Here is a 17,087-nt window from a genome sequence, read left to right as displayed (position 1 = left end):
AAAGATTATATCAAGAATCGTTATAACATAAAAATGCAAGATTTGGTCTCTTATTTTTTTCCCATCAAATAGAATGTACTTCTGATTTTATTTATATATGCTGGCAAAACGGACTATATTAATATTTGAGAAAACGACTTAAAGAATAGAACTCTATTTTCTGTCTCTCTCTCTCTCTCTCTCTCTCTCTCTCTCTCTCTCTCTCTCTCTTTCTCTACAGACGGTTATCGTATATATAATGCACGCGATTCTTATTCTAAATTCCCATATATTAACTTGTCTAGTGTTGAAATAAGGATACCGTTATTTATTATACTGTTTTATTCTAAAGTGTTGTTTATGCTGTACCGCTTATTCCGTCATCTTTTACACTAAAATTTGTTGCAAACACTGTGCTGAATGCTGTATTCTACAACTTTAGTTTTCCAAGATGTGATTGTTGCTAAATTATATGCAAAACAATAAAAGTAATCATAATTCTGTATCTATGATCATAGAATTTTCTTTGCAATATAAAAGTTGTATCCATGACTTAGTTTTTGTCAAACTCGGTGTGAAATTTTATTATTCTGCTGGCTCTACTTAATTATATATTCCTACGCGAATACATGCTAATTTATTTGAAAATGTGTACTAATATATACAGAAAATATTTGGACATAAATTAAATATATATTAAATATTTTATAATTCAATTTGATTGTACTAGTGAAATTTCATTTGTGTTTGATGTGTACATATATATATATATATATATATATATATATATATATATATATATATATATATATGTATATATATCGAAAAATATTACTAAATTTTGTGAATTTATATAATGGATTTGTCAACAAATATTTAGAAAACATTTTTCACATTTTATAAATATTCAATGTTATTAGAAGCTATGTCCTTTATGTATTATCGAGTGTGGTAAAGATTCTTTCATGTTTTTCTTACTCAACAGTAATCTTAAATTTAAATTAAAAATTTATTTATACACTACTTACAAAATAATGTTCATATCAATCAGTTACATCAACGAATGTTTGCATCGTAATTTTTCTTCAATAGGATTAATTGTCAATCATATTCGATTACTACATCAGAAATCTTGTGTTGCATTCCGTTGCACAGTGACAAAAGGCTTATGCTGAAAATTGTGCCAACTTCACGAACTATTAACGATATAATTCACTTTATCAACTTGGAGTACCCTGGAATGCTTAAATTAATTATGTTTAACGCAAAGTTATATATATATATTCTATACTTATGAACAATGACCGACCGGACTCTAATAATATATGTATTAATCTATATGTATATATGTGTGTTTGTAAAAATAACAAAATATATTTTACAGATTATAGACGAATCAAAATTGAAGAAAAAATAGCTGATTAAATTGAACTTGACATTTAATGATTATCCATCTGAATAAATACTTTTCTTTTGGTATCGAAATTGTATTACAGGAAAGATTTTCAAATCTTTAACATCTGAACAAAGTTTGAACCTTTTTCCACAAATAATTGTGATTTAGATCTACATACTTTTACACATAATGTAATTAATAATAATTGTTTTACATCTATGTGCACATACTTATTGTATCCATTACATAACACTAATGACTAGACTTCATGTTATGTTGCTATTTATACTTGGAATATAATGGCATACCTGTGCCTTCATTTTTCATCAAATACTTCATAATACGAAATGAGAAAATAACATCCATTCAAATAGCAACATCCCGTTGCAGGTACAGTTCAGTCTCCGTTTTTGATAATAAAGTGATCTATATACGCGCCATTTAATAATTATAGTATGAAAATCTGTGATATGTCACATGCATTCTTGCACATTGACTAACAATTTTTATGCTTATTAGATATCCGTATATATTCGAATATAGAAACACTTATTACTTATAACATTTACAAAATATGTCCATCATCGAATCCATCAATTGTCAATACAGAATATTTTATTTTTATTAGCTCGAGACAAATGTAAAGATTTATTCCACTAATAAGAATTTTAAATTGTTTGTATTAGTTTTTGTACCTGCAGATCGGTATGCTACATGAGTCATGTCATTTGGTTTTATTCTCCAGTGTTAGTTTATCAGTCTTCAACGACGATGAATAGAAAATGTTAGTAAAGTTTGCAGAGGGATATTTATCACTATGAATAAAGACACTATGGAATGTATGCCTGTACGGTAACCTTTACAGGTTTACGACATACTCCACATATTTTCATGTTCTTTGCGCACTCTGCACAAGCCAGCAAATGCCCACATGGCATAAATACCATTCGTAATTCTCTACTGTAGCATATTTTGCACATTCTTGCATCTTTGTCGACTGGTTTCTCACAATTTTGCGCTTTGACAATAGATTGTTCTTCATCATTGGCTTCGTTTGATCCTGTATTGATCGCTACAGCCATACTTTCTTTGTTAGCCTCTTCAGAAGTAGTAGAATTCTGAGAACTTCCACTAGCAATACATTCATCATCAGATTTACCAGATATTTGATCTTCAACAATTGTAGGTGGTTTCACGATGTCCTGAAAAAGAATTTAAAATTAACATCATGTTGTCATTATGTATTTAACATAACTACTTCACGTTCATTTCACAGGTTACAAACGTTATATTAAGAAGTGTAAATAAAAGTATATTTTATTATAAATACTTACCGGTTTAACATATGGTTTTCCAGTAAGCTTGTTTATATAATCCCTGCCTTTGACCATAAGCAAGTACGAACAATAGTCAAACCACTTGGCGTGCTGTTCCCAAGGATCATCCTCTGGCTCCCAATCTCTCAATCCTCCTCCGCAATGATAGCACAATGTCTGATCTCCGTTTCCCGTGTAGAAGAAACCTGCGGTTGCTAATTCTTCTTTAGTTTGTGACATTGCTTTAGGCCATGTTTCGAATGTACATAATCTGGCATCGTAACTGGCGTATTCAGGATGCTTCGGTCTCATAGCAGTGAATCTTTCTGCGTTGAATTTCATGGAACTTTCCATGGTAAACTCTTCGTTATCTGGGCCAGAATAAGGCATGTAAACTGTACCATAAGGGCCACATACATCGGTTCCTTTAGGCACAGAGGCCGGAATCGTGCTAGGATCCGCGCCGATTGGCACGTTGCCACATGGGATATTACGTACGAATCTACATCTTCCGGACCATCGCTGATGATCAACCATCGGACTGTCCTCCGGCTGCCACTGACATATCTCCACGTGGCACTCGAAACATTTCACCTTGTCACCCTCGCCAGTATAATAGAATCCGGCAGCCGCAAGCTTTTCCGGTTTCATCCATGCACATGGCCAATTCTTAAAGCTTTCTAATCGAACGGTCTCTAGTCGATAATCATTGCCGTCGATTTCATCTGCTATCTCGAGAAATTGAGATGTTATAGAAGGTGTTGGTCGTAAGCGGTTTGGAGGAAAAATAAATTGTTCGATGCATCCAGTCATTTTTTTAATAAATTTGTTACGATGTTTTTTTACCTGAGGATCTGCAAAGAAAAGAAAAGAAAAGAAGACATTAATAACATTAATAGATTTATAAATTTCATTAAATAATAATCAGTTTCAATTTACATTCCACATAAGGCATAATATAAGGAAGAAATAGACATATATTTTTATTTAATGGTATGCCTTTCCTATTTTCCTCGATTCTTTATCAAATGTAAAATTTCCACAGGCCATTTGTGTGATAAAAAGCTCTAAATGCTCAGTTATCTCAAATATTTTATTCGAATAAAAGATGTTGTCATGCCAAGCATGGAATAAAAAATGGGAAATAGTAAAAGAAATATTATTCAAGTTAGACTAATTGATAACTAATTAAGAAATCAAATCTTTTCATTCTTTTACATACTAAAAATATTATCAATATTTTGACAAATATTAGATCTTTCAAAAAATGTGTTTGGTTTTTTTTTTCTTTTGTTTTATGTTAGCATAAAAATTGTATAGAATATTCTATACTAATCATATTAAAATTGATGATTTTTTCATAAAAATGCTTTTAAAATTCATGCATTTAATATTATGTTTTTGATATAATTTTTTAGTCCTTTTTTATTCATTTAAAAGCTTGAAAAAAATATTTATATGCAATTATACATACATATATATATATATATATATATATATATATATATATTTATCTTTTTAAAATATAAAAACAGTATAAAATATAAAGTTAATAATTAATTTGTGAGTTAAAGATAAGATTTATTCTATGACAACATGCTTGCAGTACTGTCAATGAATTTTCGAACTCAACCTTTGTTGGTACATCTTCTTATCTTTTTTTCAGAACTTATCTAGATAAGTATTATTTTTACCAACGAGGTTAAACTTACCAAATGTTGGAACAACTGGCTCTAAATGTGTATGTTACAGTATGAAAAGATCTTGATTATTAAAGGCATCTCTTTCATCTATCTTTTAATTCTCTTATCGAAAAGAAATTAATCATTAATTTCTAAAGAATGAACACATCATCGTATCATGAGCAGTGCCAATATGTATATATGTATGTACACGTGACACGACCCTCCCCCATCTTTCCTCCAACTGACAACGAAACAGTAATATATAGAGACACGTTTAAGATAATGGAATAAAGAGCAGCCAAAATTTGTGCTCCTAATTGTAAGCGTGAATTTGAGAAGAGCCTATTAGCATGATCTATCCTTATTTAATTTTTAATGTCAAAGATAGAATAATATTTTTAACGCTAATAACATCTCCCTGAGCGCAGCCTATATATTGTATATTAAAGTAAAATGAAAACGAAATAATTAGAAATAAAAAAAAAAAAAAAAGTAAAACTTACATGTGGCTCTGCAGAAACGAAATACATCTTTAAAAGAAAAAAAATTAAAGTGTAAAAAAAATCTGATCAGTCTTGCTGTCACGGACTTCCTTGAGCCCATGCTTGCTGCAGGAAGGAACATAGCGAGAAAAGTGACCAAGGCTTTAAGGTTATTGGATATAACTCTGGAATGCAGTGTTGCCGATGCTTACCTACAACTACCTTTTTCTACACTACTACTACTTCTCTCTATCTCTCTTCCTCTTGTTATTCTCTTTTAGAGCAGACAGGAACGGAGACCGGATATTCAAAAGAAGGGTCAAAGAACGTTATAGAATTTTCTTCTCGAATTTTTCAACGCAACGACAAAATCTCGCGGAAAATGGCCCGGGAAGTTGAACATGATACGATGATGAGTGTTAAAAAATCAAGGATGATTAAAAAATCGAAATAATAATAATAAAGTCAAAATTTTGAAGTATTTAAATCATCGATAAATTTTTATTTTGAGAAGGATCGATGATGAGACGATACTCGGGGTGACAATTTGAAATTAGTGTTTTTAAAGCTATGAGAAAATTTCTCCATCAGCAAAAGAGCGCTTATTTCGCGGAGTACTGCAGTAAGTCACAATTTCCGAGAAGCTGGGAGGAGGGGGAAAGGCGCCTTCTCAAGCCCGGTTAGGAATTTCTACTCTTGTGAAAGGAACGCTTCAATCACGAGCGTGTATTGGAAACCGAGTCATCCGCTGTGTAAGCTAGCTGCAGTAACGTATTCTTTACCGTCATGTCATTAAGTCGTATCCGTTTTAGGAGAAACGCTGATCTCTCTCTCTCTCCTCTTTTGAGTTTATTCTTGGAGTAGGCGTCCTTCTTAGAGTAGGAGTGCATATGAATGCATAAAAATTCTTGGTTTTCAATGCTCAATTTTTTTAACCTTGAAGAACCTCTATCACACGAAGAGTCTCTTTGTTCTTATTTTATTTCGATTATTTGTAACTTGACATTCTGTCCTTTTCATTAATCAAACTAAAATTGACCAATTGTTGCAAGTCAACAAATCAGATTCATTGTTTGAGAATGCTACATTTACAAAGTGTCTGTTTCGAGAATTTTTGCATATCTCGATATAAATGATGCAAAAATGACACATCGAAACGAGCAAAGTGCGTGCTTATTTAGCGTCCAGAGATTTATACAAAATGACATCAGCACATAATCTTTCTTTTGAAGACTCTACATCTGTTTCATCCGGTATATATTCTCCCTTTAGAACTGGCAACGATGGAAGAACTGGTCTCGTATCACACACGCAACCAAAGAGTCATGGACTGATTCTACCAACGTCGGTAAAATTGTTCAAATTATTATTGGAATTATAATCAATAAAATTCCGATAGTAATTTGAGCAATTTTATATTTTTACATAGATGATATAGTTATAAACAATGATAAATTCATAATTCATCATTTACTTGTATGCCAGGGATTTTGCATAAATTATTCATATTCAAATAACTGATACTTGCTCCCACCATTTGTGGACTCTGTTCATATGACGTATAGAAAAAAATGATTAGTATTTGTTTCTATAAATTCCTTGAACACAGAATGATTAACGATTTTATTATCAAAAGTCAGAATGATTAACGACTTTATTATCAATGATGACTAGATAAATCATAATCTTAATTTTATAGAAAATAGAATAAAAAATCATAGTGAAATTAAAAAATCGGTTTTCCAAGAACTAATAACAGCGTACAGTAAAGACAATATCGGTTTAGTTGTAGATTGTGGTATCAATATCTTTTGTGTCGGTAACCTTTAAAAGGTCGAAAAGAAAGGAGGAGTGACCTGGAAGGAAATAGAAAAAGATTTTGCCAAAATTGGTGCATGAAAGAGAGAGAGAAAAGATAGGAAAGCGGCACGTGTATCACAGGCGTCAGTCATGTCATGTCATGTCATTTGATAAATTATTCGAACAAATTAAGACATTAAAAATTCATTAAAGATTAAGTTAGAGTTATTTTGATGTCTAACCTTTTTTGTTGTCAATAAATTCTGATGAAAAATAAAAGACCAGAAAAAGATTGAAACAGGCTCGTCTTTACATTAGATTTACATAAAGGACATAAAAATAAAAACAATATATTTTTATTCCATATTAAACACAGTATACCTACATATAACCTGATAATTCCATTTAATTTTATTCTAACATATCTTTTTTTTTTTTTTTTTTTTTTTAACAAATTATCTTTTTCCACTCGGTTATCGTCTTTTAAAATCTTGAATAAATATGGGACCCACCCAATAACACGAGATAAGAAGAGACGCCATCGTATATGAAAGGATGCCGATAAAACAGTGGGCGGGGAGGGGAGGTAGAGGGGAGGAATGTAGTAAACAGATGTGTCGATCAAATCTCAAAACACCGTCAATCAGTGTGATATCACGTTGTCAATCGCCCTTATCGTCGCACTTATATGGCACTTGAAAATTTCAGCACTGGGTGTGCCCTACTTCTTACATAAACGCAAGCAAGACTTTCCCCGCAAGTAGCGGCAACCAAAAAAAAGAAAAAGAAAAAAAAAAAAAGAGAAAGAAAAAGAAACAAGCGTGAGGAAGGAATGTGGGATTTTAAAATAATCCCTTTGGTGGGAATAATGCGAGATACGTGCGGGTGTAATGAGTGATTAAGGAAAAGAAAAAACATACCCGAAGACCGAATCGGCTTGACTGCTGCGAGTCGCCAGGGCTTTGTCCTTCGACACGACCGCTCTCTCTTTCCCCTTATTGTTACGTCCCGTTTCGCGAGCGTATCGCGCGGACGCGGATATATTTTCGCCGTCGCGTTTTCGTATCGAACGGAACGTGGAGGGTGGAAAAGCTGCGCGTGAAAACGCGGCGTGCGGTTGAACGTAAATCCGTGGACGTGGGATGCCGAACTGAACGGATCGAGCGCTGGCTGGAGTAAAATACGGCAGGAAAACGCGCGACGATACTCGAGCTGGATGTGCGTGCTCGCAGCTGCTCGCGGGAACGCGACAAAGCGATGAGCGTATACTATAGCGAGAACCCGCTTTGCACAGTCGCGTATAGAGTATAGTATGTTCAATGACGGCGTTGGCGGCCCGCGATCCCCGTTCCTTCTACGGCGAAGCTTGTGTTCGAAAGAACGATACTCGTCTGGGTGGGACGGCAAACGAGTGGTATACTTAACGAGCTCGCCTCGTATAATCTACCGTCTGTTTCTCTCCCACCAGACTTCTCGTAACGTGACGTAAGCCCTGCTGTGCTCGCGACGCCGCGCCGCGCCGAGCGAAATCTAAAGCCATTTCCGCGGAATTGTTTATTACATACATTATGTTTCGCGTTCTTACGAAACGTGTCTGATGAATATTTTTTTTTTTATGCATGCTGATAACATCAACTGGGACAAATTGGTATTTATTTTTAGAATCCTGACTTTTACGAATGTAATTTTTACAAGCAGACAAGAGGTAATTTTACGCTCATTGTCAGTATTGATTCGTGTAAATAATACACGTGTACAATATATAAGAGACAATTAAAAATAACAGTCGCTCGCAGAATCGATTACGCTTCTCAAAAGCCTGAGATAAAAAAATATATAGGAATGTATATGGATAAAAGAGCCAATTTCAATAAAGATATAATTGTTTACAGCAAAATTTCTAACTCTGATCTAATCTAATCTTCCCTTCACGTGACGAATGAAAGAAGAAAGATTGTTGATTTCACCAAAAAACGCCAAAGGAAGAATCTAATTGAGAAAAATTCCGAGGAATTCGAGGAAGGGCAGACTCGGCCGGTTTATAATACGGCACTGACAGTCGCTGCGCGGCCGAGCTATATATATATAGGTACTACATGTGTACAATACAGCATGTGTGTGCGCGTGACGTGTGGCGATGGCAGCAATGGCGGCGAGGAGGGAAGGCCGCGGAGAGAAAGGTCGCCTGCGCTGTCGCCGCTGAGCTCAGCTCACCAGCTCACTCGTAACGCGATGCCCGCTGCCCGCACCCGTCGCTCGAAAAATTCCGCTCGCCGCGATAGCGCCACGTCTTTGTTCGCCATTGAATACTGACCTCGAGGGGAACTTCTTCTTCAAATTTTCTTACCCTCTACGACAGTTTTATGCCGAACGCACCCCCTGCTGCGTTACTGTTAGGTCGGTCTAGCTATTTCGTAAGCCATACTTCCTGTGGAAACGGAACGACCCTAAAGACGTACTTTCGGCGAATTTTTATCGTCGACGGACGAGTTGATAAAGGGATGAGCTTTTTATTTTTTTTTTTTTTTTTTTTGAGGAATAATGGTAGACTCTAATCCTGTGTGAAAAAGGTACATTCCTCGAACTTAGGGTGGTCCATTCTTAGATTAGACTTGACACGCGTCTGGCTAGGAATTCGATCGCGTCTAAAAATATATATATATATGTGTGTGTGTTTGTGTGTGTGTATGCGTATGCGATGCGTGCTGACCTTTCAGGGAAACTCGAATGTGTTTTTGAACAAAATTCCTGTTTTTAAACGCACGGTCGAATAATCGGCTAAAAGCATATCGTGTTTATATCTTATCATTTAATTCGCGAAATCAAAATGACACGTTGACATTCCCAAAATTTATCTTGTCATTTCGAGAACGACTAATTGTAAGATTCTACGCGTTTAAATAACACGTAATGATGAATAATCACGAATTCTCGGAAAAGTACTTGAGTCTTTTGCGCAATCTATATTGCCGTTTGTAATTTTTACATCTCATAGATACAAACTTATGTAAGCGTAAAAAATTGGAAAGTCCAAACTCTACGTCACCAAAAAATTTAAATATAAAATATTTTTTACTAATAAAATAATATAATAATAGATTATTAATTCATATATTTTTTATTAATATAATATGAAAGAAAGATTTTGTAAATCAACATTCTGTTTTTAAATCTACCTGTCAATCATCAAAAGAGAATTCGTAAACTTGTTATATAATTCAAAATTATTGTATAATACATTTTAATTAGTTTAATGTAAACAGAATCTTTATTAAATGCACACATATAAAGTATTTGGTTCGTATGTGTGTGTTTGTACAATATTTATAAAAAAGCTGTTTTAAAAAATTTATAAAACCGTTATCACGTGTATTGTTCGCGAACAATCGTTATTTTATTATCCATTGTCTTGCTTCCGAGAAAAATAAACAATCGATTTTAATCATAAGACACTCTTTGTTTATAAATCCAATGCCGTATATATGAGATTATTATTTTAGGCAAATACATTTCCGAATCTTTCGAAGAAAGAATTGCGATTGTTAATTTAAGGAAGTTTATTTATTATTGAAAATACACAAAGATATTACTAAAATTCGTTTGCAGATATGGATGAAGGCGATTGTATCACACGAATGTACATATGAACCATAGTAAACGGTACACAAAAATCGAGAAGGAATGCGAGAAGAGATTACGAGAAAATTCCAACACTTTAAGGTAGCATTTTCCCATTTTCCCAGGAAGAAAAAAAAAGAGTCGATCCACAAGGGAATGTCAAGAATGCATATTATTCGGCGCCTTCTGGTTCAATATAGCGAAATTATATGTAAGATCACGTCCTTCTGTCGGAATGTTTTTCATGTATAATTTCACGGGTTTTCCGAAAATTTTTGAAAGAAGGTGTCACGGGATGCATTTTTTCAATTATATGAATATCCTCAGATATGTTATCGACAATTTATTATCTACTTGGTAAATTTTCTTTATTTTACTTGCGATAAGTGTAATACGATATATAAACATATTCTCTTATAAATAAATCTGATAAAAGAATTAAACGAACATTTTAAAAGAGCGATTTTATTAGAGTTATTAATCTTGATTTTTTAAAAATAAATATTAAACATACGTGGTTCAAGATAATTGTTCAAGATATCTCGAAAATATTTAAATTAAAAAGATTAAATACTATTATCTTGTGTGATAATCTAGTATATCTAGCGATAATAAACTAGAGTTGCATTTTAAGTAACGTTACAAACTCTCTCAGAATTCTTTGTTTGATTAATTAAAAGAAAAGAAATAGAGATTTATTTATTAATAAATCGATTAAGCGAAGTATTGGTAGTATCAAATCAATCCTAAATCTTACAATAAATATGAAAGAGTGTAAAAGTTGGGATATTAAAGTATTTTTCTATACGGTCGATTCTCTTTAAATAAATAAAATAAGCAAATATTGTCGAGATAGCATTTTATTACATACAGTCATTATAAAAAGTTTACATTTTAATATGTCATTGTACAAAATTATTAAAGCTTATAACTCGCATATATATTATTTTAAAATATCGCCAGTGCACATATTTATTGAATTAATTATATATAGTTTGCAAAAAAATTATACATATATCGAAATGTTATTACAAAAGTAATTAACATACAGATATTGATACGAATATTCACGTCTGTCTCAACATTTACGCTTTAGTTTTTATTTTAGTCTTTTTCTCTCTCTCTCTCTCTCTCTCTCTCTCTCTCTCTCTCTCTCTCTCTCTTTCTCTTTCCTGGCAGAAATTAAAGACACTTCTATTTTTATTTTTGTGCCTAAGGTCACAAGTTCGATATTGTTATTTGAGATTTGTTTCTCCATATGTACTTATTATTATATATATTCATTATTATATAATACTAATGACTGGAGGGAAGCTTTCGCGTCGCTTGTACTCATATTTGAAATGGTGTAATATGTTTTACCTGCCACAATATATTGTTTTTTTTTTTTTTTTTTTTTTTAGCAAGCATTGTGTATTGAAACTGCCAAATATATAACAATTATTAGAATAATCATCAGATCTATGATATGGCACATGTGTTTCATTCAATTAATGATTAACAACTTTTGCAATACTGATATTACATTGTTCATATATATATATATATATATATATATATGTATATGAATATAAAAAATATAGGAACAATTATATTTTATAATAATCACACTATACACATAGTGATCGTCAGATATTCAGTACATTATTATATAATTGAAGAAAATTCATTCTATTAATCGAGAGCATGCTTTATTAACAACAAAATGACTTGTAATATTACTTTAAACTCCTTTCAGATCAGTATATTAAAATTGAATTGACATATGTGAATTAAATATGTCGTTTTTTTGTAAATATTAGCTCTCAATATTTTTTTTATGCATATATTAATACAATAGAACTTATAAAGATAATTGATCTCAGGTGAGCGATGGAATGTACGTACGCTAATAATTACACTTCGTAAATAATCTTCTTTCTTTACATTTGCTAAGTATTGCGTTGTATGTCACGGTGAGTATAGCCCATTTTCTATTTAAATGGAAATGGCCAACCGATTGTTTCACAATTAAAATTAATCAAGCCTCCGCAAATAGTTCACTGTTTCGATATTTCTTGCAATTTCGTACAGGTTGTAGGTAGCTTTAACATGTCCTGAAAAACAATTCAAATTTTTTACATATATTATATCTAATGTATTGTGACACATCCTTCTAGAGAACAAATTGGACAATTCGAATTATTGTATGAATGAAAAACATACTTTATTAAATATTTGCCAATTTATTAATTTATTGCATTTTTTCAGCGGCCTTTACATAATCTGTTCCTTTGGTCATAAGCAGATAAGAACACTGGTTAAACCATTTGGCGTGCTGGTTCCAGGGATTATCTTCCGGCTCCCAGTCTTTTAATTTTCCTCCGCAATAGTAGCATGATGTTTGATCATCCTTTCCCATGTAAAAGAAACCAGCGGCTGCTAATTCTTCCTTAGATTGTGACATCTCTTTAGGCCACATTTTATATGTACTTAATCTGGCGTCATAGCTGGCATATTCGGGATATTTTGGCATTAACGTATGAAGAAAGAAGCTACCTATCCTTCCGTTTTTCTCTGACTCCTTTATATTCAAATCTTGAGGGAAGAATTTTTTTAATTCCTCGAGTGTCATCAAATTGTCATTGTAAAGTCCACACACGTCTTGTCCTTCAGTAAAGGATGGAATATTTTTGGGATCCGCACCGTTTGGCACATTGCCACATGAATAATTACGAACAAAACTGCATGTACCATTAAACCACCGTTGATGCTCGACCATTGGATCGTCATTCGGTTGCCATGTATGCAATTCTAGGTAACACTCGAAACATATTACAGAATCTTTTATTCCACTGTAATAAAATCCAGCCGCCGCAAGATCTTCCGGTTTTATCCATGGGCATGTCCAATTTTTGAAGCTTTTTAAACGGACGTGTTCAAATTGATAATTATTGTAATTTACCTCTTCATCATGCGTCTTTTTATGGCATGTGACCAATGAGTTCGTTGACAGATTTGATAGTAAGTGACGGACTTTAGTGATACGATTTATACACCATTGCATCATTTTTCTAATATTTATATAAATATCTTTCGAAAACTAGCAAAGAAAAAAAGGATACATTATTATAATAGAATACATAGAATACATACATTTTATTAAATAATAATTTATTAATAATTTTAGTTTTTATTTACATTTTACATTTAACAATGTAAGTAAGCAATGTTCATTACATAAACAACATGCAATATGAGATGATAGAGGATGATTAGTGACTTATCAAAAGTTAAAAATGTCCGTCTTTGATCACCTTTTTTTTTCTATTGCGGTAAATTCGGGCTTAAGGCTTTCAAGTCAAAAGGTGTCCTTTCAAAAAGGGATGAAAAGGCTTCAAAGTAGCGTATATTTGGTCTAATCTCTCTCAAGAAAAGATAAAAGAAACTTCTTAAAATTTTAAAAACGATCAAATATCTATAAATCGTTTTTCTTAGATGTCTCTTAGAAACATGTGCTATTTGAAATAATTCTCTAAAACAATGTGATTTTTATCAAAATAAAAATAATAGAAATAATATTATTTTAATTTGAAAAGCTTGTATAAAGAAAAAAAAACAGTTACTTTGAGTATTGCATAAAACAGTGTTATTTTCATTTTAATAAAAAAACTGTTGTACAAAACAATTATTTTTATTGAAAAAGAAACTGTTACATACAAAAAACTATTAAACAGAATAATAAATTTTGGGTCGAATTTTAGTAAGTATATTGATTTTTCAATTTTTATAATCAAACATATGTGCACCTTTAATGTATATGGCGTAGGTGTATATGTGTGCGCGCACGTGTATGTGTATTGAAAAATGATAGTCGATTTTATCTTATCTTGCTCAAGAAATTGAATGAAATCGTAATTTAATTGAGAAAAATACGTAAAATCTATTGAATAGAAGACAAATGTAATAGAATACCTATATCCATAGGCGCCGACTTTGGAGGGACAGAACACTTTTCTCCCCCAATAATTTTATTAAGGGAGCAGTGCTCCTCCCCTTCCCCAATAATTTTGATCTTTCTTTTAATTGTTTAATATTATTTTAACAAATAATAATTAAAATTATTTCTTGTAAAATTAATTTTAACGATCCCTATAATTACATGTACAGCCGAACGGTCATTTTTTTTCCTTAAGGAGGTTGCTAACTTATTTACGAAGTACTATGATACAATCTCGATTAAATTCTTTAAGCATTTTACATGTACATATGGAAGAGACGATGAAGTTAGATTTAAATGCTATTGCTAATGAGTTTACATTTTCTTTCTTGTTTTTATCTTCCCAAGTACTATAAAGATTATATAAAAAAGTAATCATTTAAAGTGTTTGCCTCTTGCCCCCCCCCCCTCCTCCCGTATGTTTCCCAAGTCGACATCCATGCTTATATCTACCTTCTATTCGATTAATCTGAATGAAATCATATTATGATTTCATTCAGACTATTCTAACTGTTCAGATTACGATTTCATTCAGTTTCTTGACCAGGATAAGACCAGGGATACTTTATCTCTTTCTACGACCTTCGCATGCATATAAATATGACACACATGTATTAGAAATACATATGTCGGAAGTCTATAGTAATGTCGGTAGTATAAAGACTAAGGGCTCAATATACCCTTTGACTCGAGAGCCTTTAAGAATTGTGGAAAATTCAAACAAGAATAGATGAATGAAACAGGCAAACATTCCACACATTCCTTCGGCATTTCCCAGGCAAAACGTAAGAAAAAAAAAGGACAGGAAATAGACACGTGGCACACAGCCATGTTCACACATAGTCCTGAATCATTCAACATTCCTCCCTTTATCGGCTTTTTTTCTTTATTTTATTCAAAGGTTATATTTAATTAAATTTTTTTTTACAAATTTGCAGCATGGATTTGAATCACACCCTCATTTTACCCTTTTCACTTTTTATTGCTCTTGTATTGCATTTATATCAAAATATCCAATATATCGCGCGCGGTGATGTTTTCACATTGTTATCACATTGTATCGAGAAATTTCAGAAGATGTAAGGATCGTCAACGAGCACTATAGGAATGAAAATCATGACAAACTACTCACCAGTAATACTTGTTCACGTGAGGTGAAACGGATTATATAGTTTTACTTTCTGTTAGGACGGATTAAACAGTTTTATTTTTTATTATTTTTTATTAGCAACACTAAGCGCTTTTTATTTTATTTTAATTCATAAGAAAATAATTTAACTACTTTGATTGAGATGATTTATAGTTCTATTGTGAGGACTAGAAGAAATCACCGAAGACCATCCACGGTCAGCGACTCTTCAGTCACTGACCACTTCGAGCTAAGAAGTCGTGGTCGCACACTAATGCATTTTCTTTTTCGTTCGCATGCGCAGTTGAAATGCTCATGGTCACTTTATTATGTTCGTATTCTAGTTCCTTTTGCGCCAAAAATGCTCTGCTACCTGACACTTCGAAGCGCTTTTGCGAAAAACTATCAAAGCAAAAATATCATTTTTTTTATTATCCATTATCCCACTATGAGGAAAAATTAACAGTCGATTTTAATACACGAATCACAATTTTCTATAAGACTATGTATATATAAACAAAATTAGATTATCACATGAAATGATTACATAAATAAATATGAATCTGAAGGAAGGAAAGAAGAAGCATTATTTAGAGATTAAATATTTTTAATCATTGTTGAATAATCACGTATTAATTGTAAGATAAGTTTCTAATCATGAATAAAGTTTTTATAGATCATATATTCAAAGTAATAGTTTATTGTTTAGTCCTTTTTTTATTATAATTTCGTGTCAATTTAAAAGTGCTTCATTATCAAATTGCACCAAAGATGCGAGCGGTAATATACAGTTCTTTTATTCTCAATTAGAGGAACTAAAGAATCCAGAGATTATCTGTGTTTAAAATCTTGGTTTTGAACTTTTCATTCACTGCATATACGGTCTTGATTTAACACTAAGCGATTTTTCACCTTTTTAAACCATTAAAAATATATTCGTTAAAAAGATTTTTGACAGAGGTTTCACTCGGAAAAGAAATCGCTACAGCCGTGCACAAGACTGGCTCTGCACAAGCTAAAAATTTTCTTTCAAAACGGAATTTAAGAGGTTGATTAAATATATAAAAGTACAAGGGAATTATGTATAAATGAGATCTAAAGAGTATAGCGGAATAAGTATGATAAAATTGCCCACCCAGATAATCTAACATAGTTTCAACAGAGTCACTCGAAGAGTTTATTTAAAATATAATAATAATAAAACAGAGGTCAAATTGTCATTTTTATTTTTTTAAACCTGTCCCACTAAATCAAGTTGGCCAATTTTTTATCTAAATTTTTCGTATAAAACAAGATTTATATTTAATTTTTTTCAAGAAGGTCACTCGCAGGATACATTTAAAAAAAATCATTAAAAATTCTTTATGTATTAGCATATTACATAGACGTTTGAGAAAAATATATAATATTCTTTTGATGACTCTCTTTATGCATATTTTTTTTCATTCAATTATTTGTAAGCGTTTATGAGATATAAAATATTTTAATTTTCGCGCATTTCTATAACATTCTAATGGTCAGCTTTCGGAAACCGAAAAGTTGCAGAAAGCATTTATTCGTCATAAGTTATTTTCAAATTAGCCACTATGTAAAAATTTGATCTTTAAATATCAGTTTACTTTTTGATTTATTTTAGTATTACATATATTTAGACTCTATGCGTTATAGGTATTGACGTTAAAGTAACGCATTAAAAAAAAACA

At 32.0% G+C, this 17,087-nt stretch overlaps 2 protein-coding genes and 1 long non-coding RNA gene across 6 annotated transcripts; 1 reads left to right on the top strand and 2 right to left on the bottom strand.

The window, feature by feature from the left end:
* Positions 1-94: 94 nt before the first annotated feature.
* Positions 95-8,025, bottom strand: LOC140668062 (baculoviral IAP repeat-containing protein 8-like). Of its 3 annotated transcripts, none has more exons than XM_072896631.1 (3): positions 7,579-8,025; positions 2,710-3,545; positions 95-2,577 (listed from the first exon to the last, which is right to left on the bottom strand). In XM_072896631.1, exons 2-3 carry the CDS (start codon positions 3,502-3,504, stop codon positions 2,206-2,208), a joined length of 1,167 nt encoding a protein of 388 aa, XP_072752732.1. In that variant the 5' UTR covers positions 3,505-3,545; positions 7,579-8,025; the 3' UTR covers positions 95-2,205. The 3 variants fall into 3 exon arrangements, with proteins under 3 accessions (XP_072752732.1, XP_072752730.1, XP_072752731.1); XM_072896629.1 differs by lacking the exon at positions 7,579-8,025 and adding an exon at positions 4,880-4,903; XM_072896630.1 differs by lacking the exon at positions 7,579-8,025 and adding an exon at positions 4,404-4,770.
* Positions 8,026-8,088: 63 nt separating this feature from the next.
* Positions 8,089-10,782, top strand: LOC140668065 (uncharacterized). Its single transcript, XR_012047114.1, has 3 exons — positions 8,089-8,363; positions 8,551-8,747; positions 10,265-10,782. It is a non-coding gene; the product is annotated as an uncharacterized lncRNA (long non-coding RNA).
* Positions 10,783-11,826: 1,044 nt separating this feature from the next.
* Positions 11,827-15,609, bottom strand: LOC140668063 (death-associated inhibitor of apoptosis 1-like). Of its 2 annotated transcripts, none has more exons than XM_072896633.1 (3): positions 15,538-15,556; positions 12,482-13,358; positions 11,827-12,372 (listed from the first exon to the last, which is right to left on the bottom strand). In XM_072896633.1, the coding sequence occupies exon 2, from the start codon at positions 13,323-13,325 to the stop codon at positions 12,510-12,512; it is 816 nt and encodes a 271-aa protein (XP_072752734.1). In that variant the 5' UTR covers positions 13,326-13,358; positions 15,538-15,556; the 3' UTR covers positions 11,827-12,372; positions 12,482-12,509. The 2 variants fall into 2 exon arrangements, with proteins under 2 accessions (XP_072752734.1, XP_072752733.1); XM_072896632.1 differs by having other exon boundaries at positions 11,828-12,372; positions 15,388-15,609.
* Positions 15,610-17,087: the final 1,478 nt, after the last annotated feature.

This window comes from Anoplolepis gracilipes, chromosome 7 (genome assembly GCF_047496725.1).
Source record: "Anoplolepis gracilipes chromosome 7, ASM4749672v1, whole genome shotgun sequence".
Classification (NCBI taxonomy): domain Eukaryota; kingdom Metazoa; phylum Arthropoda; class Insecta; order Hymenoptera; family Formicidae; genus Anoplolepis; species Anoplolepis gracilipes.
The sequence above is the reverse complement of the archived record's forward strand: the minus strand, read 5'-3'. Positions and strand labels throughout refer to the sequence as shown.

Bases quoted from the DNA above. Each gene is read 5' to 3' on its own strand.
- LOC140668062 (XM_072896631.1), bottom strand. From the start codon at position 3,504: ATGACTGGATGCATCGAACAATTTATTTTTCCTCCAAACCGCTTACGA. The intron at 2,578-2,709 runs GTAAGTATTTAT...ATTCTTTTTCAG, and splicing joins GAAAACCATATGTTAAACCG to GACATCGTGAAACCACCTAC.
- LOC140668063 (XM_072896632.1), bottom strand. From the start codon at position 13,325: ATGATGCAATGGTGTATAAATCGTATCACTAAAGTCCGTCACTTACTA.